The 27,159-nt window shown below is 39.3% G+C and overlaps 1 protein-coding gene across 3 annotated transcripts in view; it reads right to left on the reverse strand.

Moving 5' to 3' along the window:
• The window catches only part of PLPPR1 (phospholipid phosphatase related 1), a 126,512-nt gene that overhangs the window by 58,341 nt on the left and 41,012 nt on the right, over positions 1–27,159 (reverse strand). For all 3 annotated transcript variants that reach the window (XM_021546349.3, XM_021546351.2, XM_021546350.3), the window contains exon 2: positions 11,224–11,331. In XM_021546349.3, the coding sequence (XP_021402024.1) occupies positions 11,224–11,286 (63 nt within the window). In that variant the 5' untranslated portion in view covers positions 11,287–11,331. The remainder of the gene's footprint in view (positions 1–11,223; positions 11,332–27,159) is intronic.

The following is a 27,159-nucleotide window of genomic DNA, read 5'->3' on the forward strand; positions in this document are numbered from 1 at the left end:
TAAAAAATTAATAATGACTGCTTCATTTTTCAGAACTTGTAATCATCTTGCTATGCAATTTTGAATGCAAGGTAAGGAAGAAAAGAAGACCTAGAGTTTGAAAACTTTCATAAAATCCCACCAGGTTCTGGTGCTCACTTTTTCCCCTTTTACTTGAAGATACCATTCTCTTTTCAATGTTTAGCCCTGTAAAAAGAAAGGGGACTATTCAAAGGTATTTGCTATGGCTATTGTTCATGACAAGTTTTGGATCTAATTCAAGAGTAGTCATGTCTGAACCCAGATTTAACATTACTGATCATCCTCTAGATGCTCATTTAACAAGTCTCCATGTAAACTAAGGGCAGTTCAATCTCCTTCTTACTAAATGCAGTATTACTAGACCAGGGCCCAGCAGCAGGATTCACAAAGGTACATGCCCGGCTTTTACAGGGAGTTGATATCATCCTGTTATCTGCATCCTGAAGTGATTTCCACTGCACTCTTTTCCAAACTGTCTACTATTCAGCTCCCTATAAAATCTATGTGTGTAGAACTCATTGAGTTCACAAACAGAGTGAAGTATCAAGGCTTGAACAGGAATCTTTCTCCAGCATGCATTTTCATACTGGGTATGCCAATACCTAGGTGAAGTTCCTGCAATAAAAGGGCAGGCAAAATGCGATTCCAACTGTACAAAGCTCTAAAAGTCAAAAAGGAAGACTTTTTTTTTTGTTATTAATTTCTTTATTGCCTTTCTGCTACTCATTCTCTTTTTTGTTGCATCCTCCTTTCTCCTTTTTCTGTCATGGGGCCTAGATTTCTTATCTTTCACACCAGGTTGCATCCCTTTATTAGAAAGAATATTAGGACAAGTATTTTCCTATGAGGATACTCAAAAACGAACCAGGTTACTTGTAAGAAAATTGGAAAACTCATCTAGACCAGGCCCAAATTAACTTCACCCAGCTGCTGCTTTTCTGAGCTGCATAATGCCTAGAGACTCACAGAGAACCCCTCCCATCTATATAATTCTGAGTCTACAACCTTTCTTTTTAACTCAAAGGAGTAAAGATTTCAGTTTATTATTTACTTGGCTGACTGTGGCTGCCTTTCTTGTCCAAACACAACTAGTCTGAGTTTTTTCTAAGTCCCAAACTGCTTTAATCCTTCTATAGAAATATATTTTCAATAAGAATGAAAAATCCTGAAACTCAGCATGTTAAACCAATGCTGGTATTTATTCACATGATACCAGCACTATATAAACCACCTCTATTCCCACAATTTGATCTATTTGAGAGTTTCAATATGTTCCCCATCACTGTAACAGAGCTGAATTGATTTTTGCTTTGGCTGGTTTAAATAAAATCATAAAGATCCTTGATGACTACTGACCTAGCTAGCTGCAAGTCAAAATTAGCACAATTATAAAACTCATAAAAGTACAATCTGCTATCAATCTATTTAAAAATTTAATTCATTCCATTATAACTGGAATCTTACATTGGTCAGGGTCGAATAAGAAACTACACTACATTTATGCAGTGCATTTACAGATATTTTTGCTGTAATTTTATAAAAAATGCTGTGTTGAGACTATGGTAAATCAAATGGAAACTCAATCAATAGTTCCACTGTAAAAAAGTAACACAAACTATTTAAAAGCCTCTCTAGCCTTATTCTCTCCATGAAGCATGCACAACTCAGGAAATTTTGAGAACCAAGCAGTCTGTTATATACAGTGTAAACTAAATAAAGGTGATATAAATTCAATAATGTTGTACATCTGCACATAACAATCACACACCAAATTTCTGTGCTTTAGTAAAGTATGTAACAAATATTGATACAAGATTAGCATTAGAGCTCCTGTCAGGTATGCCAAGTCTAAACTTCAAAAGTCATGATGAGCAATAGATTATTGATTTTGGGGATAGACATGCAGCATTTAATAGGTGGGAGAATGAAACACAGGAAATATGTGGCTTTTAAAATACCAAGTGTAGCTATCCTTTTTATGTTATAGGATGCACTGTACTGAACTCATGAGAAAACTGACAGCAACTTCAGCAATAACTGCATCATTGTTTCCAGGTTGCTTTAATCTTATTGCAGCATATTTTTCATAGGCCTCATCAATAATTACTCTGGAATAATAAAAAGTTAATAATGCCCTAGAACTGTGAAAAGTTAATAAATTATTCAAATGCATTTTGGACCCATCCTTTTATATGGTTTATTCCATTCATCTGCTCTTGTGTTTAGGTCATAAAGGAAATGATAAGAGAAAGAAGTGCACAACAGGTTTTGGAGTATGCCTTAACCCTTTAGGCTCTTTGCACTGACCCTCTGCAAACAAGCAGAATCTCTGCTGGTAGACATCACGGCCTTGGGACTCTCAGGATGTGCAGTGTGATGCAGATCTTAATCCTAGTGGGTGCTGTAAACACATCACTCAAAAGTGAGTTACACACCATTATGAGCACCCATGTGGTTTCCTGAACTGTGAAACAACTCTTTAAAATTGACAATGTTCTCAGTGAAATATTGATTAACCATGCACCTAACAACCATTTCTAAAAGTCTATCTGCAACAGAAATCTTGACCATTAAATCAATCAATCAAGACAACGATACATCTTAATTCCTGATTCTTTAACTTAAAACTGGAGTGTTTTAGGAAGACCTAGCACAATTTATCATTATGAATTTACACAGATATCCTAAATCTGACCCTAGCCTGAACTTGTGAATCAGAAATATTATTTTAGGCATGGTACCAAGCTGAAAGATAATCCATGAGGGCTCATGAACTCTACAACTGAGGGTCAGTCTGTCACCACTGTTTTAAGTACACACTATCATGAATAATAATTTCATGTGTGTTAAGACCTGAGTGCCCATTTAGCATCATATGCACAAGATGCAACAACTCTGAAAGCATCAATTCCTACTGTCTCACTTACTTCCTGCAAACACATCCATATTGATTAATTTTCAGTCTCTTCAACAGCTCCACTAAGCAGTTGCCACAGTTATGACAAAATGATGTGTGCAAGCCTTCCTATGCAAAAAGCATTTGCTCTGACTTCAGGACTGGGATCTGCAAACTACTTGGCTTTATATCCACCACCTCACAGAAATTCCTGGTGAAATACACCAGTGAAGCAAAGACATCAGAGAAGAATTGTTTATTGTGAAAATGCTGGGATGTGGAAGTGGGCTGAGAAGAAGCATCAGATGACCCTTCAGATTGCCCCAGGAGTGACAAAACAGATCATGAAACCTGAGGTGCACTGGCCAAGCAAGTCAGAAATACAGAAATATCAAGTATCATTTCTCCAGAAAGATTTTTTGTTGTTGCCACATTCTGCTGCATTCATATAAGATTTATTTAGTTCATGTTACACAGGCACTGGCAACTGGATTACCCATTTGTGCTTTAGAGGGAGAAGATCTCACAATTCAGAAGTTATCTGCTACCCTCAAAGGCACCCAAATGTCGCGAGAAGCTTGGAGAAGTTCTGTTGATGCAGTACCTTAGGTTTGTATAAGGTGCAGAAGGCTTGGCAGACCAATTCCTAAAGCTTGTATTAAAAACCAATTGGAATTTCTAGAGAGCAGAAAATGGCAATATTCTTTCAAAGCTAAATCGCTGAAACAAATATTTTTGCCGTAAGGCTGATGTTGATTACTTCACCCTTGAAACACTGCTAAGACAAACTCCTCCTTTTCAATGTCTGGAGTGGCTGGTCTGGAACCAGAAATCAAATCCTGATGAAACTGGGCATGATGCTTCAAAAGACCTAGTCTACTTTTAAAAATTCTCCTGATGTCAAAGCCACTGTCAAAAAATTGGGATGGGTTTGATATTTCAGGATATGCTTTAAGCATCTTCTTTTGCTCCTGCATTTTTCATGTCTTTCCCACTGATCAGTTCTGGAAAAGCTTGACTGTTGTACTTAGGGTTACTTGGACTGCACTTGTGAGTCCCTATTGATTTCTTTCCACTCTTTTTAGAACCTTAAATAAGTTATTCAAATTATCAATATAAGCAAGGGCAGGGATATTCCTACAGACCAAAAAAAAAAAAAAAAAGAAAGTTTATTCCTAGATGCAAACCAGAGGAAATGGTGCAGATGTATCACAGAGCAGTCAATAATTTGACAATGCACTGCACCTTTCCTGATCTCCAAATTTGTATGTATCTGAGCAAATAAATAGCTCTATGTTGTGTGCTTGGGAAAGAAAACATGAAAATCCCTTATGTTTTTGAAGCAGGTAAACAAACAAAAATTAACACATTAAGGGCTTTATAGTACTATCCATGAAACTAAAACCTAAGTATACTTCTGAAAAGAAAGGAGGGAAAAATGGCCAATTACATATTGTGTCCTGTGTATTTTCACATTGCTGTCTTAAGCCTAGTTAAAGCAGCTCAGTAATTACTGGAAATACCTTCCAACTATGAAGGCTTCAAATATGGCTTGCACACCTCTAAACATCTGCATGAACAGTGCCTGGTTCATAACCCCTTTTTTTGCATAAACTTTCTGATCAGTATATCTTCTAGCAAAAAGCTGTGGGGTTTAGTTATTTGTTAGTTTATTAATTAACCAATGGAAAAATGCATTTGTACTCCAGAACCAGAGCAAATCCAATCTCCCTAACTGCTGAGTATTTTAAAAAACTTGTACAGTTCCTTCTCTTAGAAACCTGATTAAACAGAGCAATGTATTATAAATTACAGAAGCTCTCAAAAATGTTGGTGAGCTTCAAGGCACAATGTAAACAGGTAAAGCAATTTGTTCATTTTTCTCTACTTCTAAATGCAATTTTTATTACTGATAAAGACAAAGAACTTTTGGTACCTTTAATCCCTTCCTGGAGAAGCCTACCAGATTCATTGGTGGAAACCCTAAAATGTTAATCAGGTTGTCAAATGGATTATTTGCAATGGGAAGTTTTCAGGACACAGGGAAGGATAAAAAAAGGCTTCATGTGTCTGCAAGTAGGAATACAAGTCTTCTTTCACTTATGTTTTAAACAAAAATTCAGTAAAGCACCTAACCTCTCATGGCAACTTCTTAATTTTAATAGGTACTCAAGAAGCTAAGGAGAATCAAATAATAATCAGATTTATTTCACAGTGCCTATTTTGGCCGTCTGTGCTCTCTGCCTAATTGTGAAGCACTTTGAAGGATTTTTTTTATAGTCAGGTAATTTGAAAGCTGCTTAGCAATTCAACAAAACTAATCCAATATTCAAGAGACACCTATTCACTGAGATTAAGCCAATTTTGCAATATGGAGTTATCCAGTCACCTGGAACAAAGCAGGTATGTGAAAGACAAAGAATGCAAATGCTGAGGAACAAGTGGCAAATGGGGAACATAAGGAGAGTTTTAGAAACAGCAACAAGGAGAAATGGATACATATGCTGAGTGAATAAAATTAGAAACAATGCATCCCAAGACACAGAAGTGACTGAAGCAAAGGGATTTATGCAGAAACATCACCCTGCCACAAGAGGAGCCCTCCAAATTTGCACAGCATCTGTCAGCACCAATTCTCACAGGCTAAGTGGGCATCTAATGACAGGCATTTTATACAACACCAGCACATTACACATCCTTGTGGCACTTTGTCCTCACAGCATCCCAGAGGAGCAGCACAGCACATCCAAACATGACATGGATGGAGAAGGAAAGAACAGAATCACTGAGGGCTGCAGCTGTTTCCAAGTTACTTCACCTCGGGATGATTTTCCAGTTAAAGGTTATGTCAAATTTGAGGATTACAGCAAATGTAAGAGGTCATTTCACACTCCTCAAATACTGCTAAAAATTAGAGGGCACCAACCAGTACACCCAAGTGTACAAAACTTTTTTAATTTTCAGAACACCTAAGCAATAAATTATAATAAGTGCCACATATGTCATGAATGTTCTAAATTCACTGATTTTTTTCACAGCTCCCCAAGCCCTGCTGTGATGCTGATGACAAACAGTTCAAGAGGCATTTGTATCACTTACACAAATGATTTCAGTGTTGCAGAAATTCTCCTGCTACTTGGTAGTTCAGCTGTTGGCTTGACTACACAAAGTACTGACATGAAAATATATGTGGGCAAGGAAGAAGAATGCTTTCCTTCAGTGTTTCTGTAGGCTGAAACTTTTTTTTTAATTACATTTGAACTGATATTTGAACATGATTAAATCTGTCCAAACATAAAGTCACCATAAGTAAAGGAAAATATACCCCACTGAAGAAACAGAAATCCTGTGAGGCTACAGCATACCTGCAGTTCAAATCCAAGTTTGTACCAAAATAAGTGACTAGAACTTTTTATTTTTCAGATTTTTTATTTTATTCATTTGTGGGAAGAGGATAAAATATTTTCTGTATAAAATCCTCAAGCCTTTGCAATGTCCTATTTATCAGGCTGTCAAGAAAAAACAGTTTCCACTCTGTCTGCAAAAGCTATCCTGAGGACATAATAATGGATTTAGTGTGAAAAAGTGGGATCTTCAGGTTACAGAATTTAAAGATAACCAATGTTTTAAGTTTTAATGGTGTTACATATTTGAGTCTGCCCCTATTACTTTGTCAAATCAGAATTACAATAATCCACAGTGAAGCACAATGAAGAATATACATCAGTCATATACAAAGCCTTTTGGTAACCCTTTGGTTCAATTTAAGACAATTTAATTAAATCTGGTTACAGAAAATTTTAGTGTTTTCATGTGCTAAGACACACCTCAGATGTGCCCAACTCCATCAGAAGTAGCTACACTTGAAAATAAATCCTTAGATAACTCCCTGGAACCACTCAAGCCCTCAGGCCAAGGCTTGCAGTGTGGAGAGGAGGAAAAAGGAAGTAGAAAATGCCTCATCAGCAGAAATTCCAAACCAAATTTCTCCTTTTGTTGCTAGAGAGCCATTACAGACTTTACTCTCTCATTGAGAAGAGGGTTTTCTTTGCAGGAAGAAAAGGATACCTCTTTTTCAAAAACCACCATTCACACACACAATGGCTCTGAAGTTGCTCTCATGCCTTCCCCCTGAAGTCATGTGTAGTTGTGGGGATGCTGTTTACTCACAGTATGGAACCTTCCTTCCAACATCTATTTGCTAATTGCAATTACCACATCCCCTTGCACTTCCTGTCACTAATGATGAGCATCAAATAGGCTGCAAAAGCAAGGACAACACTCAGACCTACCAAATTCAAAGCCATACTGGACTCTCTCCTTCATCCCCCTAGCCTGAGTTTTCTCCTGGAAAGCTGACTGCCAAAATGAGATGAGCAAAGAGAGGGCAAGAGCACAGAGCATGGAAAATATCGGTGGATGAAGACCTCAACGTAATTCACCAGTCCCACAGGAAGAGGACTGGGATTTGCCAGGCATTGCACTTCTCCCACTTCTATCCCGGGCACTTCCCAGACCTCAGGAAGCTTGGTTGTTCTGACAAATTATTCCTCACCTGCAGAAAACTGGCTATACTTTCATGTACAAAACACATCTGTCAGGTGTGATTGTACCTTTCCCCACATTCAACCAGCATATCCTTCCATGGGAAGATGGAATACAGTACTCCCTTGACCAAACCTTGTAAGGTGGGGTAGCAAAACAATGGTACAGCTCTGCTGAAATATTGTTACAGATGTTTTTGACACTGTTCTGTCCTAGCAGGTGAAGGAGGGAGGAGATGCCCCACAAAGAGCTTTGGCCACCATGAGTGCAAAAGGAAGAATGGGATAATTTTTGTCCTGTCATCGCAGATGCTTCCTCTCCTCCTTTCTCTCATGCTTGCCATCCATAAAACCACTTCAGTGATCAGTTTTGGCCATCAACAAATCCTCACACAGGCTGCTGTGCACCACTGCCATTTGTTGAGATAGATCTAGGGCATATCAAAAGCATCTCTGAGTCCATCACTGACTCCAAAGGGCTCTGGAAGCTGTGGAGTGTGGCATCTCTGCACTACTATTTAACAACTAATGCAAACCAAGGTTGGGAGACAGCCTCCTGAAGGCTTCTTTCAGGATGCTGTGTGCGAAGGAGGGTAGGGAAAAAGAAATCTCAGTTTCCTGTGAAACAGAGATTTTTAGAGTTCACTTAAGTTAACAAAATGAATTAAGCATTTATATTCTAGCTTGTAGAGTTATGTGCTGAATTTTTACCTTTTACTCAAGGAACCTCTGCCATAAGTACGAAAGGGCGTAAGAAAATGAAAATTTCTGAAGCTTATTACACAAAGAACAATGCCTAAGGATGCAAACAACCCAGATAAAGAAGCTCCTCTGTCCCTAAGCCTATCAAGGCTGACAGACTACACAGATAAGCACCAAAAGACCAAAAGCACACAACCAAAAGAGAAAAATTCAAAAGTTCGATCATGAAGAAGACCACGATCTTCAGCCTCAAGAGACCACCTGCAGGACCACCAGAGCAAACCTCACATGCCTAGAAGGGTGTGGACCTATTTAGCATGAAAGGCAAGGACAGGTTGAATATGCATGAAGAGTTGTGGAATGTATTGCATATAGAACACCTTTGTGAATAAAGGTGTGGGCCAGACTGAGGCTCAGAGCACAAGTTTTTAGAGAGATAATATCTCACTTGCCCGTGTGCCCAGTGCTGACAATACAAACCCAATTCATAACTACCCCAGGTTGTGGAGTCTATTTATTTATTCTGTGTATCGCTTCACCTTCACATCCTAGTTAATTGTTTACATGTTTAACAAAATGTATTGCACCAAATCTTCACAGACATTTGGTGACAAATGTCAGACTGTAATGACACCTCTTATAATATAATAAAGAATCATCCAGAAAGCTGCCTGCATTATTTGGGAGAGGGCCTCAGATTTGATAAGTGGATCAAAATTACTTTAATGATTCCCTATTTAGGCTTTAAATTCACTCATAATGTGACATTGTATTTCCAATTAGGGAATTAAAATGTTGATTAAACATTTCTGTCATTTCAGATTAGCCATCACATGTTATTTCCTTATTAAAACTTTCATATTCTGAATATAAAAAGGAATCTGTAGAGTCAGGCACAGGGTTTAAGTTTTTATAATGAGCCATTCGTCTTCAGGTCAGGTTCCATAATACTAACTGTTGTAAGTTAGTTCAGTGGGAAGAAAATGAAATGGGAAAAAAATGGAAATTAGAATAACAGCTGAAACTGTGTCATATTTGTACAGACTGAAGCATGATGGCATTTAAAGTGCCCAAACTCCTTGTGACACCTCGGCCACCACAATTTCATGAAGCCACACTGCAGAGTAGGCAGTTAGCAAATATCTACTGGCAGGGCATCTGACATGACAATCAAGGCTCAGCATTATTTTCTTAAGAGCAAATATCTGAAAACTTTTAATAAGAGGACAATATTCCAGTGGGGGAGACCACATATTCTGGGTGACAGGCCTGTGATAATTTTTTACTGACTATTACTTTTCCTATTATGTACAGCTAGCATGGCTGCTGCTGGATTGTTCTCCTGCAGAAAAACACTGTCAGGAAAGCAGGCAACATTATTTTTAGCTGTCCTGCTTTTCACAGCAACAGCAAGGCGTCACACTGCTAATCAATTCACATGGTTGTTTCAAAGCAACAAAAATAGGATATGTCCTAACCCAGGTAATCCAGCACAGGACTTGGTGTCTGGGGCAGCTCCTCTGAAAAAAAAAAACACTTACTTTAGTCTTAAAACCACAACAGTGGGAAAGGAACAACACCTCCAGTGTGCTTTAAGATTTACGGGGACTTTTCAGATGGAATGGCTACTATCAATCATCTCTGTACTCCCAGCAGGAAATTAGATTTCCTGTTGTTTAATGCTACAGTGCTTGACATAAGTCTATGAATTTGTAGTCCCAGTAGTGCTACATTAAAAATCTGTTGTGTGGACAAAGAGGGGAAGAATGTATCAGAGAACATCTTTTCAGACACTACCTCTCTGGTTTTGACTGATTTTTAATTTAATGTTGTGTTTTAATCAGAAAATCAACTATGTGAAAGGACAAGGAATGTACATTTATGAAGCAAAAAACCTCATGTCAGTCTTGTCTACAGGAGGAACAATTTATGTCACTGTCATAAGCTGCCAACCAGGCCTATCATTCATTTCTTTAGTCTTCCAAGCTACTTGTGGAAGCAATAAATTTGAGACATCTGATTCCTGATTGTTTTTATTGGATGTTTTTCTGACCTCATTTCTGCTTTTCACTCATTTTTACCCTTTGTTTCTCTAGCTGTTAGAATAAAGCAGTGACCCATTGTCTCCTTCAGAACAACAATTAATCCTTTGATAGTTCCTGGCACTTCTCTTATGGAAGAGCTCAAGTTGCCTCAGAACTTGGGCCAAAGGGTGAGCATTCCAAGCTACATCAGACAGGTGGCTCTGAAGGTGGTTATTTACAGGCAGTATCTCCTTTTTACCATCTAAATCTGATGGAAGCTTTCATCCTCCCAGGAAACACAGAGTTGCTTCCCTTGCCAGCCTTCTAAGCACAAGCTGAACAATCATGGATTTGAATAATGAATGCTGGCCAGTCTATCAGTGTTATGCTAAGTAAAAGAAGAACCACAAACTGTCATCTGTATGGATTAAAATAATAAAATACTAAATTAATAATTAAAAACCCCACCACACCAACTGCCTTTAACAAAAGACATGGAACATTAACTGTAGATTCACTGCTAGATAATTCTCAGCCCTTGTGCTGGCCAAGTTACTTTATCACACTTAAAGGTCAAGTATGCCTCATCTACATTTTATGTTCCACCTGAACTGAAATCAGAGCTGAGTGTTGCTTCCCAAGCCCATGAACCATCAGACTGTGAGATCAGAAATTTCCCTGGATGAGTTTTTTAGTCCCTATGCAGCACCAAGATGTAGAGAGGTCTGAGGAGGATGAGCAATTACCTGCTGATAACCTACACCTGTAGCTACTGCCCACCACAGGACTAGGCAGAAAAACTGAGAAGTCTTGGATACACAGTGTCTCTACCACAGTGTCTCATGTTTGCACCTGAGATCTTGGTAACTCAGGCAGGTCTTTTTTCAGGGGGATCTGATGGCATTAAGTAAGAAGATGGATATCTAAGTGATCAACTAAGACAGCATCCTCTGCTACAAATAAAATTGCTAACAAATTACTTAATTCCTGCAGAGCTGCCTTCTAGGTAGGCTTGGCAGCTGAATGCTGCACTCACCTCAACAAAGATGAAGCAGGGGATGATGGAATAACTTCTCTGGGTATTGTTTCCTAAAGCCATTTCTCATCACACTTCTCGAGGAGGCACTGTTCAAAAGTTTATATCCTGAAAAAGAAAAGACAGAGGTATTTCAGTATATTTCACATTTTTGCAAACTGTGTACACAACACCCTGAGAAAACTCTCCCTTTGCAACACAAAAGAAGAGGCATAGGTTACAAGATACATCATATACAAATCAAAGGGTGATAAGGAATACAATAGTTTTCCTTAAATATAATCCACTGTCAAGCAAAAGAGTCTTCCTCAGAATTGTAAAATCACATTTTCAGCCCACTGCCTTGGCTAAAGTGTGTTTTAAACCAGGAGATTTTGGTAATTGACTTTTAAACTTGCACTTATAGTATACTGACTATACACATGATCAGAATGTTTATCTGTAGAAATCTGCTCAAGATGACAGCATGTGTTATGCACAAAAACTCTCTACCCATAACAAACAAATGCAATGAAAATGAAATGAAGACCTGGACCTTTTCTGCAGTCTTTCTGTCCTGATACAAATTCATACATTAACACACCGAACTCTAACCACTTAGCATTATTTAGAGCTACTGTCTATCCTAACTAACATAACACTGTGCTAAGACACACTTTTTGCTTGAAAAGTAGAAGAAGCAGAAAAAAGAAGACTAACACAAATTTTACTGACAGTATGTGTCTTTTCCTGCATGTGTGAGGCAACACATCAAGAAACTAAGTCTGGTTTAAATGCCTTTACAGGGAGATACAGAGTAGGAGGGAAGGTGGAAAAGCAGTGTGCAGCCCAGAGCTGCTAGGTGCAGGATTGCACGAAGCATGAGACACAGGAGAGAATCAAAATCCTCTGCTATCAATTTTAACCTGAGCACAGCAAGCAAGAGCACAGATTCAGGTGGGTCCAGCCTCACTTCCAACACTCACAAAGAAACTCTGCCCTGATAAAAAGCACCTCCATGGGTCAAGGAGGAGAAGGAAGATGGAAACAGATGTATTTTGCAGAGATTGCTTTGCACAGCATCTTCCCGTGACTCTTTGACCTCACTGACACCTGGGTGGCAATTCAGGCCTTGGCATATGGAGCCTGTGGGGTTCACAAAGGGGTCAGTGCTTTCTCACCAGCTTGCAGCAGGGTTACTGGCAGAAATACCATGATCAGCAAAAGTGAGTTCCCTTGAGGCTAGGATGGAGGAGCTGGATCAGCTGCCAGTGTTTGCCACCTGCACCATGATGCCGGCTCTTGTCTTACCACCTATGAACTACTTAATGTATTCCTTATCTCAGCTCTTCACAGTTTGACCCAGAGTCATAAAATACACAATGTATATGATGGATTTAGGCACAGCAGAGTTACTGTGATTCCAGTGAGGCCACATTCTGTGTCAAGAATAGCTTCTGAACTACTAAGCATTGAGAAATACAGTTTCGGGGCAAAAATAAATAGTCAGGAATGTCACCTGTGACATACCTCATATACTCCCATCTTACACGATATCCCATTCTAAAATACAAATATTTTCAAAACACCTCATTTTCCAAACAGACTTCTACTTTACTTATTGGATAAAATGGGGTTTGTCTCAGGGGTTAGTGTCATTGCTTAAAAAAATACAAGGTAATCTAACCTCATTTGGACTGTGGAACAAAATTCAGTAATTCATTTTTTAACACCATTTTTAATACCCTCAGCTCTTGTGCTATGTAGCTTGGCAAACACATGGAACCTGGTGGAATAACAGACTAAAGAGTCAGAGCAGCTTACAGAGCATTATTCAATGAAACTTTTCTAAGGTTAGACTAAGGTTAACCAGATTAAGGTTAGAAATAACCAAGATTTTCCATACCACTATACTGTAACCCCAACCTATGCCTTCTGTTGCAACTGATGTGTGTTCTTAGCCAAAATAGAGGGTTACAAAGCAATCCAAGAATTTAGATACTTTTCACAACAGACGACTGAAAGCAATCGAACAAACTGGTAAAGAAACTGAGGGTTCATAGTTGTATAAAATTGTCTGATTTAACACTAGGTGACCCCTGATTTTACAGATGTTTATCACTATGTCTGTTCCTTTAAGCTTATTGTGCACCACTGCTTTAAAAACTGCAGTGGCTATGGCAAAGCATCTTTCATGCCAGCTTCTCTCATATGTGATGACACATTTGTGTCATGCTGAAGTAGTAAGAGACCAAATGGTTGCATGATCAGCTAATTCCCAGATTGTGGGAAAACTCAGATACCATTGCTTGGTGTTTTCATCAGGTTATTTGACAAAACAGTAAAGGGAAGCAAACGTGAAGTCTTGGTGGGAGCATAATTTTTTGTTGCTCTTCAGCTGGCAATAAGTCCTCTAGAGATACTGACAGCAAAACACAGATTACAGGAAGCCCCAGATGCTTCAGCCTCCAGAGATAACCCAGTTTTGCTCAAAGAACCATCATAAGATGTCAAAGAAGTTTTGGTAAAAAACTTGTTCTCTAATCCATGCATATCTCTTCACATTGAACAAACTTTTGTAGTCCAAAGCCTCTGACCAAAGCATAAAAGCTATAATATCAGCATCAGCCTTGTCCATTTATTATTTCTATTTTTATCAACTTGGCTGAATTGTTAAGGAACTCATGTGAGCAAAACTGTAAGTCTTTTTGGATCCCAGTAGGTGTGACCTTTTCAGGCCTGGTATGTTATCACAGCATGAGAGTAGAACTGGTCAAACCTAACTAATTAGGGACCACTGTAGAGGGAATACTAAGAATCTGAAGCTTTGGTATTATGAGGTGCTTCTACTCTTAAGACAACATATATAATTGTATAATGCAATATTTGTGAATTAATTAAAACTAGTTCTCACCTTGCTTAATTTACCTCACCTGGGCATTTTCAGAAAGCCCCATATCTACAGTACAGGAGGTTATTGCCTAGCATCTCCCGGGAGAACAAGTGGAGACAGAGAATATAAATAAGTGAATTGAGAACTGAATGAAAAGGACAGCAAAGAAAATGAGAATTCAAGCTGAAGAGATTTTCTTGCCCCAGGACTCTATCCAGGGGAATGGCTTTCAGAATGCCCTATTCAGGAATGTTCTAAAGCCTTTTATGTGAGCATGTGGCAGACAGCAAGAAGGACATATCTAGGACAAACTAGTATTCATCGAGCCTTTACACTGTAAGTTCCTGCAGCAGACACAGCACATTTAGCTATCGTTCTGTGTGATCAGTCATCAAACCAGTTAATTTTTGTGGTCTATTCCGGTGGAGACCCTATGGTCAAACCTATGTTTTTTAAGCCATGTCCTGCATAGGTAGGAAGAGAAGATGAACAATGTATTTAGCATATTGCCACAGTGAATATCTGGGCTTCTGTGGAAAATACTCAAACCAACAAACCAGGCTAACAGGCCCTGTTCATCACAGTTTTCAACTATGTTTCAGTCAATCAGAATCAATGGTTATTTGTTTTGCTCTGGTGCTCAGAGACCACCAGCCTGAAATCCAGGAGCTGCTGCACAAACCACAGCAGCAGCAAACACACTGGCACATGTGGGACACCACCTCACAGCAGAATCTCAAATATTCCCTGACCAGGGGTGAGAAGAGTAATTACTGGTCATTTGATAGCAGGATGTGATGCAAATGCAGAAAAAAAAAAAAAAAGGATTTCTGTCTCTTAGTTTTATGATCTTTTCAGCAGCAGTATTCATGGTTCCAAAACAAGGTGTAATTATTACACTAGAAGGAACATTAACTATTTCTGTAACAATGTAAAAGATACCTGAGACATCAGTATTTCCTTATGCAAATTACTTTAACCTTATGTTAGCAATTTGCAAACCTCTGTTGGCAACTGGCTTCAAATTAGAAAGACCTTTACTCTCATTAAAATATGAATTCTGTTTACAAGTAAAAAAATATCATCAAAACCTCTGCACCATTCCATCAACGATCAGTTTGCCCAACTGAAACACAAATTGCTTATGTCAGACCCCCATTCAGTTAAGGAAACAAATTAAAATTAATACTGCTGCTAACAATGATTATCCCAGCTTTGGCAAAGAACTGTATCTTTATAATCACTATATATTATACCATCTCTCACAGATCTCACTGTAAAGCATGGTTCTCTATTTCCTGTGGGGGGAAACAGATGAAGCAATTTGCCAAACATCACGGAATGACTCAATGTACAGGCTGAAGAAAGACACTCACTCTGAGAAGAAGACGTTCTTTTCAGACTCCTGTCAGGTGCTCTGTCCACTTGACAATCTCTGCACTTCAAATGTGCTTGCTACTTCCTGCACAAGGGCCCCACAGTTCTCATTGCACATTTTAGGAATAAAGGTTTCCCTTACTGCTTGCTGCTGGAATCAGCAGAACACACATTGCAACCTTACAAAACAGGGGCTGATCAAACATGCCCCGAGATGTGGCAGCCTCATGTTCTCTCTTTGTAACTTCACCTGGCATGTCCAAAGACACATTATCCCTGTGGAACCTCTGCATGAGCATGCCTACAATTCTGAACAGGATGCAACAGGATAACAGAGGGTTAGAATGCCTTCCCCAGAGCTCTCTTCCACATAAATCAAAACAATGCACAAAAAACGGATGAAGGAAGAAAAGGTAAGATTTTACTGCAAAAGGGCAGTCAGTATATTCCAAGTACAGATTTCTTCACTGTTTTCAAAGTAATTGAAACCACAGTGGCAGCAAGAATCACTTCAAAAGTCAAACCATATTACAAAAAGCAGAAATATACAAATGGCTTTGTGGTATAACATCTGCTTGTCTGCCTTTCACCCAAACACAATGCAGACCACTCGCCTGAAAACAGTAAAACTAAGAAAATAACATAATGGTTGCAACAATTACAAGGTACTAGAAAACTGGCACTCAGTTTGCTACTTCAGTGGCCCACAATACACTAATTTTTACCTAAAAATGAGACAGTTATCCTTTGGATCATGTTGCCCTTGAGGAAGTGTGCCCTACACACAATGGGGCTTGGGAAAGAGGGAAGACACTTATATCATCAAAGAGCCCTTTACCCATTCACTGCGGACCGAGGCAGAGAGCCACCAACACCAGCCATAGAACAGTGACATGGTGTGAGTCTGGAGAAACTGTTTGTCCAAACCTGAGTGTTTGAGTCACGCTTGATCTTTAGCTGTTGAATGTGAAGTTGTCTAGTGGCAATAAACAAATAAACAAATGTTGTGTGCTAAGCTTCAGGCCTTGGCTGGTGCCTGTCTCCAAGAGCACTCCTGTGTGAGCAGCACAATGTCCCACTTTGCCAGAACACTGAAAAGAGGAGCTGAACTGGTAAAACAGAAATTCAGTTTACTGAATTTAGATCTTGCCCCAGAATACAATTTATTATAAACTCTCCTGGTTTCTGCCAGGAGAACAGTACCATTCAATAGCTACATCATTCAAGTTAATTGCCTGGTCAGTGAAAGTGCTCCTGATAGGTGTCTTCACAGATTCTTGGACAATAAACTAATTACATATAACTAACAGCAGTAAGAAAAGGAATAAAAAAAATATGCAAAATAAACACACATATCTTCACCATTGCATTAAAAAAATATTTTGCAGCATTTAAGGCAGAAAACCACTTTCTCTGATGAGAATTCTGATGCTTTTCTGCTAGCAGAAGTCACATCACATTCAATACTCAACAAAGGAAACCATCTTATGGCAAACAGTGATACTTAAGTAATATAGTTCACAGCATATCTGAAATGATATCTCTAAGTACAAAACCCACCTGATTATGAAGAAAGCTACATTAATAACTATCTTGGTTCCTAAATTAATTATCTTAAAAATGTGTTGCTGAATCCCTGGTGTCAAAGCACAGTTTGATACTTGGAAGAAAGTGATGCCTCAGATTTCAAGAATCATGTTAGGGTTGTTTTCCCTTGCTACCAGCTTCATGTAGAAATACCCCATGACTAAGTGATAAGCAACAGTACAAAATCTATGGCTAGGCAGACTGGTAAGAGTTCTGCACCACTTATATCTTCAATAGAGTTCAAATGTTATGTCTGCCCAGCAGAGGCCTCGTAACAACTTCTCACTGTGGGGAGGAAAGTGAAATTTCAATGCCACAGCTTCTGTCAACAGAATTTTCATTTACACCACTTGGCCAGAATTTTATAGATGTCAAAGAGAACCCAAACATATCCGTGTGAATAGCAAGTATGTGCATGCTAACACCCAGAAAGCCAAACAAAATGGCCACAAGCCCAATTCTGAACCCTCTCAAACCCAAGAACCTCTCCTTGTCCAGCAGGTCTGGAAGTGTCTTCATGGTTGGTCTGCTCCATTTCATGAGACACTGAATTCCTTCTGAAAAGTTCCACTGTATTTTGTGTATTTCCACTGTACTTTGTGTTGGTTTGAATGAACCCACCTAAATTTGGTGTCACATCAGCAAAACCATATGAATAAAAGGTTTTACCTGATAATGCTCCTCTCTTTCTTGCAAAAGGATTAGTGGTACATAATAAATGAAGAAGGAATCTGACAAATTTCATCAGGGAGTTCTTAAAAAAAAAAAATAAGTCTCCACCAAAAAACAACAAAACCCACTAAGTTTATCCATGCAATTACAAGACTGTCCTGCTTCTAACTCTCCTTTAAGTCAAAAAAGCGAACTGTTCTAGCTTTCATTTCAGCCTTTCAAACTTTAAAGTGAATCTAAGTTAAACACTTGTGGAAAAGAAAGACTATTTCTGGGCTTCTGGTCACCACCATACCACCTGAAGGCACGTCACCTTGATTTAGACGAAATTATTTGCCTTGTGATCTTTTCTGAACAAAGAGAAAAGGCATGTTTCATGTTGTTCTGATTGGTTAAAACTCCATCTATCTTTAATGTTATTTATAATAAAATAAATATAATGGCATGTGTGGTCAGCATTAATGTAGCTCTTCCTATACATAGAGGATTCTGAAATACAGAGATCAGCTATATGACCAGTTTGATGAAAATGTAGCAGGCTATTGTTCCAAGGGTAACATAGTTGAGATCCAGAACTGCAACTGATTGATTTAATTAATCATGGGCTTGAGATATAGGTACTCTGTTTATGCTAAATCACCATCTGTAAACTATTGCACGAGAGTTCTACATTCAGTTTCATTTGCATAACTCACAAAAAAATAATCAACACCATTTCTGATTTGCACCTGACAGTCTTGCAAGGTTCTGGCTGGAAACCAGTGATCCCCAAGGTATTTGGGATACTATCATACTATCAAGGGCTTGTGACCAAATTTTACCCTCTGAAACCAATTCCTTGGTGAGTTCCCATGCAAAGCACCAACAGGCACTGAGGAAACTGAAAGATTTCAACAGGAGAAAACCAGCAGCCTTCACCTCAGGCTCTTAACTGGTGAAAAAGTAGGGAGACATTGAAGGGAAAGAAGAAAGCAAAAGAAAACTTCAATACAGAGGGTAACAATGGAATGGTGCAGGTGAAAGAAAAATTGGATAAACTACAGGAAAACTCCTATGGGATGGAGGGTAGGAAAGGAAAACCACAGCTTTTCCCTGTGATATAAAACCACAAGACTGAAAATTTTGTCTACCAATATAATAGACTCTGGAACACAGTCTACCCTTGCCCTCCCAAAAACATCAAGGTTTTGCAGAAGATAATTTATTTTTTTAATTATTAAAATACTAAAAAATATTCAAAGACATTTTCTCAATTCAGAAAATTTGTACTTTACTCCAGAAAACTTTTTTTTTTTTCTTTACAAAACCTCCTTAGCCCATCTCCTATTGAAATCTATTGAGCTATTAAAAAAAATCAGTTGGCTGCTTATGTGTCAGCAAGAATGAAAAATATTTTTATTTATAATGGAGCTGTGAAGCTCTGCACAGAACTAATTTCAGGGATCCCAACCCAATATTAAAAATGTATTTCAAAAATACATGCTGCATGGTGCTCTGTTATGCCACATCTGCTGAGCCTAAGACCAAGCACACTGCTGATCCACACACTTATGTGCAAGGATGAAGCTTCTGCAAAGTGCCAGCTATTCTCAGGCACAGATGGACATCTGTGAGTAAATTTCAAACTTCTCTCCTCCCACTGCCCTTCTATGACAGCTTAGGAGGCCAACACTTTGGAGGGTGTTCACACAGGTCATAGTATGAAGATCAACAGGCAGAAATATGAGATGAGCATGAGAAGGAACAGTGCACTGCAACGCTAGACAGGGTAAGGGGACGAAAATCAGATGATAAACATGGTTCTATTTATTTCTGATTTTTTTTTCCCCAGGGGATGAATTCTGCAGTGGAAATCTCCTCTTGAAATCATGGTGAGCTGGTTTAAAAACTAGTCATGTAATAGGCACAAGTCAGTGGACTCCAGATACAAAGAAAAAACCCATTCATTTTGTCCCCTCAGGGCTCAGCAAACTGTGTGAGTATTGATTGCAAGCTGTAATATTATGAAAGTAAACAAACAACTGCCTCTCCATAGTGTAGCCTTTTGCAATGAGGTCCAGGGGCAGGGCCTCTTGCTCCTCTTATATTCTGGAATTCATATTGGCAGTGGAGCAGTCAGGAACACACAAGGACTGCACAGGCTCATACTCCTGCAAACCTGGCAGCAAGCTCAATCTCATGTGGATCTTTTGTCAGTTTGTCCACTTGGTTTATAAACCTCCACCTTCATCCCTTGCCAAAACAGACAAAGAATTTGTAGCATACCTTCTCTTTTCCCTCATACAAAACACTTTGGTAGAAGCTCTCCTAATAACAATGAAATTTTTTTTTTTTGCTTTCCTCTTTTCTTTATCTGTGTCCATTATGCAGCCAAGGGAAATATAACCCCCCATCAAGTACCATTTCCCATTAAGGGAAGTATAACCCCTATCAAGTATGATCCCCATATCCCCAGTTTGCCCACTTCTAAGGACAGTACTGCAGTACAGCTCATGCAGTTTATGTGGGTCTCAGAAGCACCCCTAGATGGAAAGTCAAGAATTTAAGAACCTATTGTTAGACTACAACATTTTGTAAAAAAGGAACTTCTTATTAGTCCAAATCTATTTATTACTATGAAAAAAAAATACAGCTAACTATAACAAAAACATTTCTGGATTTACAGACCTTGTAATACCTCTCCTTCCTCTGTACTGTTATGCTGCCCACAGACTCCTCTGTGAATCCTGCTTAGTCTAGAATAGGAGAGACAGTTATGGCAAAATGTTCCTAGTCACAGTTTTTCTCCAAGAGAAAGGCACCAGGGCAGATGGTGAGAGCTTATTCCTCTTTAGACTACTCAACACCCCTTGGTGAGTGGGGTGGCTGCTTTTATCTTGATTGGCTCTGGTACCACCTTGTGTTGATAGATTTCAGGCCTCTGCTGTTGTCCCATGTCTGCTCTTCTCCATGCTGCCATTCAGAGAGTTCATTTTTAAAATAATAGAAACTTGATAGTTCTACCCATTAGGCAAAGAAACTGATGAGGATTATTATAAAAATAGGCACTAAATTTTACAACTGTATAAAAACAAGCTAAAGCTAAAACTGATTAGGTAATGTCACTCAGACAGCTGCTGTAAGAGTTAAAAGGCAGAACAAAGCTTCAGGCAAGCCCTGACAACAAAGATCTGACAAACCTTTGTCCTCACAGAATCATTTCAGAACTTGTGTTGCTACTAGAAAAGGCAATAGCATTTGTCTGGCTACAAGGCCACAAAACAGATTTTGATATACATGGATGCCCTAGATTTTGAGGGACTGAAAAACATGGGTTTTGACCTATAAATCCAGCAAGGCTGTTGCAAAAACTTCTGTGGATTTAAGCTCCTGATTAGGGCCAAGCCTTAGTCATCTTGGAGGTCCGTGCTCTTCCCTGTGTAATTTTGTCTTGTGACACCTATAGAGGCCTAACAGAAGCTCACACAGGCATTGCTTGAGCTATTAGGCATTTGATTTTTAAGGCAAATACAGTCTACACAAACTGAACTGTTACAATTAAAGTGACTCAGCCCACAAAGACGAATTCTGAGTTTCCTGTAGCTGAGACCTTAATGCTACTTCTAAGAGTGTGATGTTACTGAAATCACATTCTGTAAGAATTCTGCATCTATTTCAGGTCAACTGTATACAGAAAATTAGCTTGTAGTATTTTTTGGACACTTACACACCAGCATGAGTGTGTGCTCATACAGATTCATATAAACAAAAATGCTACTGGAGCCTGCAAATTGCATGAGGGAATATGGCTGAAAATAAAGGGAACAATTTTACATGCAATCTGACTTGGTCAGAATATGATTAAACAGTCCTTTGAACACTAAAAGCTGACAGAAGCATATCACTATACCATCATGTCCTGTGCTGTTTGCTGCCATCCTTCTAAGTAGACCATCAGACATCATTTCTTGTTTAATACTCCTGTACTGCTGATGTACAGCTCTCACCTCTAAAATACCATTATTATAATTTTCAAAACTAATTAGCTCTTTAAAAATGGAAAAATTATTTCCAGCAAGTTGGAGTAAGATTGCATACCACACACACATACAGCATTTTTGCATAGAGGAAACTGTTTCTTACAAAAAACCTGTTATTTTCTGCCCATTCAAGGGCCACCAATTTATACAATGCTTTTTTAAAATACCCCAAAGACAATGTTAGACAAAGATGCAGTCACGCCATTCACAACATTGAAGGATTTATGCACTCTCTTAAAACTCAGTTTATCATGGAAAGCAGTTCTAGATTTGGCTGACCCATGTACAATTGCTGCTTCTAGTGCTCAAAACATCACATTTTATAAATGCACAAGAGTTATTTCTCTAGGTATGTATACACACATGTTCATTTACATGTCATTTAAAAAAAATACATAATGAAGCACTGTATTCCCTAATCTACTAAGCACAATCAATATTAATAATACAAAATGTACATATTCTCACAAAGAAAATAGTTTTCTGATTTGGAGATTAATGCAGTTTCAAATTTGATTTTCTTTCTCTACTTCACTAAGTTCATATTTTTCTCCTGTCACCTCAACTATGAGAACTGACTTAATAAAATATCTGACATAATAAAAACATTGCACCACTCTGATCGCATATGTGACAGCACAAACTAAACAGGAACAGGGAAAAAAAAAGCCAAGAAATGCAAAATCATCAATATCCATGGCACTGGAATGGATTATATTACTGCATCAAATACACAACCATGCTGTTCCATCTTGTATGTGCAGGCCTTCTTTTCTGTGTTATAAGCAAGTCCTTAGCCCCTCATTCTCTTTCACTACCTGCTTCCTTAGGGTAGTTGTCCCAAGAGCAGGTGCCACTCTCTGCACCTGCTCTCCAGTGTAGTGGAGTGCTCTCCAGTGGTTTATAGACATAACATTATGCAGCTGCTCCCGGGCCTTTTAATTCCTGGTGAACTTCCAAGTACTGCCAGAATCACAGGCTTTCCCCAGTCTCTTCATTTTAATTTTGTGTGAGCCCCGGGAAGACAAGAGATGGGCTGTAGGCTGGGCCTGAGAGACTGGGAACACTGGGTTTTATTTATTTTCTTGTGCAGATCTCCTCGCCTCCAAATGCCCCAGCATGAGATTTACTGAAGTACTGCCCTGCTGCTTCCACTCCCTCCACAGCCTTCATGCTAAGCAAAGGTACCTGCCACAACCTCCTTCTCCTCGTGTGCATGTTGCAAAGGCAGCAGTTTGTACTGCCTCTTTGTCTCCTCCTAGCCCTAGGATTTTTGTTTAGCTTATAATCATCTGTTTTCCTCCCAAAGACTCCTGTTTTTCTTACCAGAGTTCTGCCTCAGACCATGTAGCTCACATATTTCTAAGTCCTAAAATTAGATGCAAGACCGTTCACCATAGCTGTTTTACATGCAGCATGCAGATCTGTGGTTTACCACAGTAATCTCCAAATTTTTGCAATTACAAACAGTACCAGGGGGAAAAATCTGAGACATCCATCCCACCTTCCCAAGGTACCACCATTCCTAACATATTATGCAACTTGTAAAACATACAGAAAAAGTAACAACTATAAGCTAGAGATGAAATAAACATAGTTTTAAAATTTATTAATAGCACAAATCTACATTTTTTCACACCCCAGTGGACTGTTTTATGCACACCTTGATGTACATGCACCTGCTTTGGAGACCACAGGTTTAACAGACCACAGACAGAGCCTGAGAATCCCTCCAGATCTGAATTTGCTTTTATTTGGCACATGGCCTTTCTTGAACATAACTCTCATGTTTTACTATTACATTTAAAGCTTGCAGAAGCCAATGTGCTTCCTCAGAACCATGATTTGTGGCTCCAGGGGATACATCTAGCTCTGCCTTTATAGTCACCTACTGAGCAGCTGCAGGGAAAGCTTGCACAGCATTTTGTCATCCAGCCATGGCAAGCAAATACTTCATTTAGGAAGCTATTCAGAACACATATTTTTATTTCAAAGGCCCAATTTCACAGGCAAGCCTGCTTAAAGTTTTGGGGTCAGCTCAGTAGTTGCATAAGAGACAACTTTGTATGTTTCTAATTGCACATTTATTTTTCTTCCTCTATTCCAAATGCAAAGAGTGCTCCAAAATCCTCAGTGAAGAATTCCAGCATCTCCTTAACAGGAACAACAGAACTTGTGAACTTCTGCTCTTCCAAGCCATAGGTCTCTGCCCACCCCACTGCTTTGGTAACAGCTCGGGTGAGCCATTGCTTTTCCTTAGTTCTGCACTCAAAACTTCCCACCTCAGCTCTACAATCTCATAGTGGAGTTGCTTATGGGTTTTTTGATAATGCACCGTACTTTTAACTTATTTTGCTGCAAAACTAATCTTAAATTTTTCTCTCTCCCAATTTACATGCTCCATCTTGCCTTCCCTCTCTTGTTTTCTGTCCTTCATCTTGCAAGTTTACAACTATTCCCCTGCACATCTGGATTCTTCACAGGACAGTAGCGCTTCTTCTGCCAGGTTTGCAAATTCTTGGACAATATCCAGGACAGTCCTGCAAGGATCAGGATGCTAAGAGTTGGTACCACTGTATAACCCACATCCCTAGGTGGCCTTTCTTTTCCAATGAAAAACAAGGAAGTAACCATTTAGGGAGCTGCATGACAAGCTTCCACTTCCACTCTGGTACTGTCATAACACTAAGAGGATGTATATCTGTTTTCTGACCTCTCTTTTATAGATGTCCCTGCCTTTTCTATTCTTTATCCAACTTGGCAGAAAAGTCTGCTCAAGGTAAAAATTAAAATAAAAATTGAGACCCAACTGTCTTGAGGGATTGAGATGATGGGATTATAAGAACTGCATATTTCTTCGCAGAGCTTCCAGTGGAATCATGAGGTGTTGTATTATTCAATCTATAAAGCCAGGGAATGATCCTACAACACAGCTCAGTTTAACAGCCATCATTATGCATCTGCTTCCCATTTTAAGTGGAGAAGGAACAACCAACACCTGTGTGACAGCTGGCATCTTGGCCAACAGAGCAGAGACTAACCCTGACTCCTCCAAAACAAAGTGGTACTTTAGCCCATGTCCACAAAGGACATCCAAACTCTGCAGAACAGGTACCTGAGGGGCCCATGAGACATTTTAATATACAGCTGGTCTCAGATGCTCATCATTTAGAAGTGTCGAAGCATAGACTTCGTTGTTGCCCTGTACTGCCACGACAGGTATATCCACTGGGAGAAGTTTCTGCTCCTCCTGCAGTTGGATGCATTAATGATCCGTGCAGAGAGCACAGCTGCCATGAAAATGGTCAAGCCTGGATTTTTCAAAGCATTGGTGATCTAACTGTACAGTCACCGAAAACAGAGATAACATTTCCATAAATAATATAGTTCAGTAACAGCTAAGACTATGTCTCAGTTTTACTAAAAATTCATCTCTCAGCCTCCCAGTCCCTGGATCAAAGATCCCAGAGCTGTGTCTCCATGCATTGGTGAGGCACTAAGAACAGCTCTAGTTAAGAACTGTTAAAAAGATCACTGGTTAACTAAATTTGCAGGCTACATTCTAAACCAAGTGCTGCCTGTCCTCTTGCAGCTGCCAAAAAGCCAAGAAAGGCCAGACTGTGCATTGAATGTGTTCAGCAGTCACAGGCCCACCACTCTACCCAAATTTCCCACTGCTTGCCAATCCACAGTGCACTGATCTGGTATTAATGAGTGTTCAACCACTCTCTCAGTGCTGATGAACAGGAATTGGACCCAGAGGACCTCTCTCTGTATGCAGTGGCTGAACATTTTTACCTGCTCCTACCAACACAACTGGAGTTTTTCCAAATCCCACCTCCTCGCACCTTCTGGCACAAAGAAAAAAAGCCAGCAAGAAATTGACAGGGAGATGGAAGACAGTGGGGAGGAGAAGATCCAGTGTATTGAGTTTGGCCCCGTGGAGAAAAGCTCTCACTAATAATGATTGGCATTAAAGAGGTCCATGATAAGCAATGGAGCAGTTATCACAACAGGAGACATCTGCTCATAAAAAAATGACTGTGACAGCTAAACACAGTCAGCTTCCCCAAATGATGAGGAACATATGATGGTGCTTTCCAAGTATTTGGAAAGTATAATTTACTTTGCAGCTTTGTCCTGACTGAGAGTTACTTCCAAAAGGATCTTTTCATTTTGGGGCTGTTTGAAAAGAGGTATTTGAGCTCCAAAACTCTGAACAACACATGCAGCTTCTAAAAATGAAATGGAAGTATTTAGGGTGCTGGTGATAACAAGTAGCAGGATGAAATATAAGAAAGAGAAGTTGCGACAAGTGTCAGATTTAATATACCACACATTCCTAGCATGGAAAATTTTGGAAATATTTCAGCACACTTGGAATTGTGATATCTTTTCCAGCCTTAACAATTGTTTGATCTAGCTAAGCATACCAAACACAGAGAACTAAAGAGGGCAATGCTTGATAACAGACACAAACTAACAGCCTTTTCCCACCTTCTAACCTGAATGAACAGCCACGTAGTTGACATCTCTCCCACTCTCAGTGGACATACAAATATATAAAAAATTAGAAAGTAATCATGCTAGCATCTCTCACAGAAAGCTGAAAGGGCTACCAGCACTTTCTGTGTATGGTTTTCATAACAGACATCCACACACATTACAATTCCAGCTCTGGGGTCCACAGCCTGTTGAAATGAGATCAGAGGAGGCTACTATATTTATCAGAGCACTGGTGCTCCTCTCCTATGAAGAAAGACTGAGAGACCTGTGTCTCTTCAACCTGGAGAAGAAAAGGCTTTGGACAGGCCTTTCATAACTTAAAGGGAGTAATACAAGAAGGCTGGAGAGGGACTTTTCACAACAGCATGGAGTGGCAGGACAAGGGGCAATGGCTCTAAGCTAAAGTGGGGAAGATTTAGATTATGTATTAGGAAGAAATTCTTCTCTGTGAGGCCCTAGCACAGGCAACTCAGAGAGGTTGTGCACTCAACATCTTTGGAAGTGTCCAAGGCCAGGTTGGACAGGGCTTTGAGCAGCCTGGGATAGTGGAAGGTGTCCCTGAGCTTTACAGTTCCTCCCCACTGTAACAGTTCTATGATTCCACAGTGCAAAATAAGCCCCACAGCCATTTCAAGACATCTGCAGATACACTCTCCCACGCTAATACTTGACACTGTTTTTTCACATTATCTTTGAGTCTCTCTCAGTGATTATTTGTGGACATAGCAGGACTCACAGAAACTCCGAAAACTTAAAGATGTAGTCAGAAGCAGTTCCATGACTTTTGCACCAACAGTTGAACAGTCTGGATGCTACCAGTGTCTGCCAGTGAGTTCAGTTGGGTAAGATTTCTCTCTTTTTTTTTTTTTTTTTTTTTTTTTTTTTTTTTTTTTTATCAAGACG

The sequence above is a fragment of the Lonchura striata genome, chromosome Z (genome assembly GCF_046129695.1).
Source record: "Lonchura striata isolate bLonStr1 chromosome Z, bLonStr1.mat, whole genome shotgun sequence".
In the NCBI taxonomy this organism is placed as follows: Eukaryota; Metazoa; Chordata; class Aves; order Passeriformes; family Estrildidae; genus Lonchura; species Lonchura striata.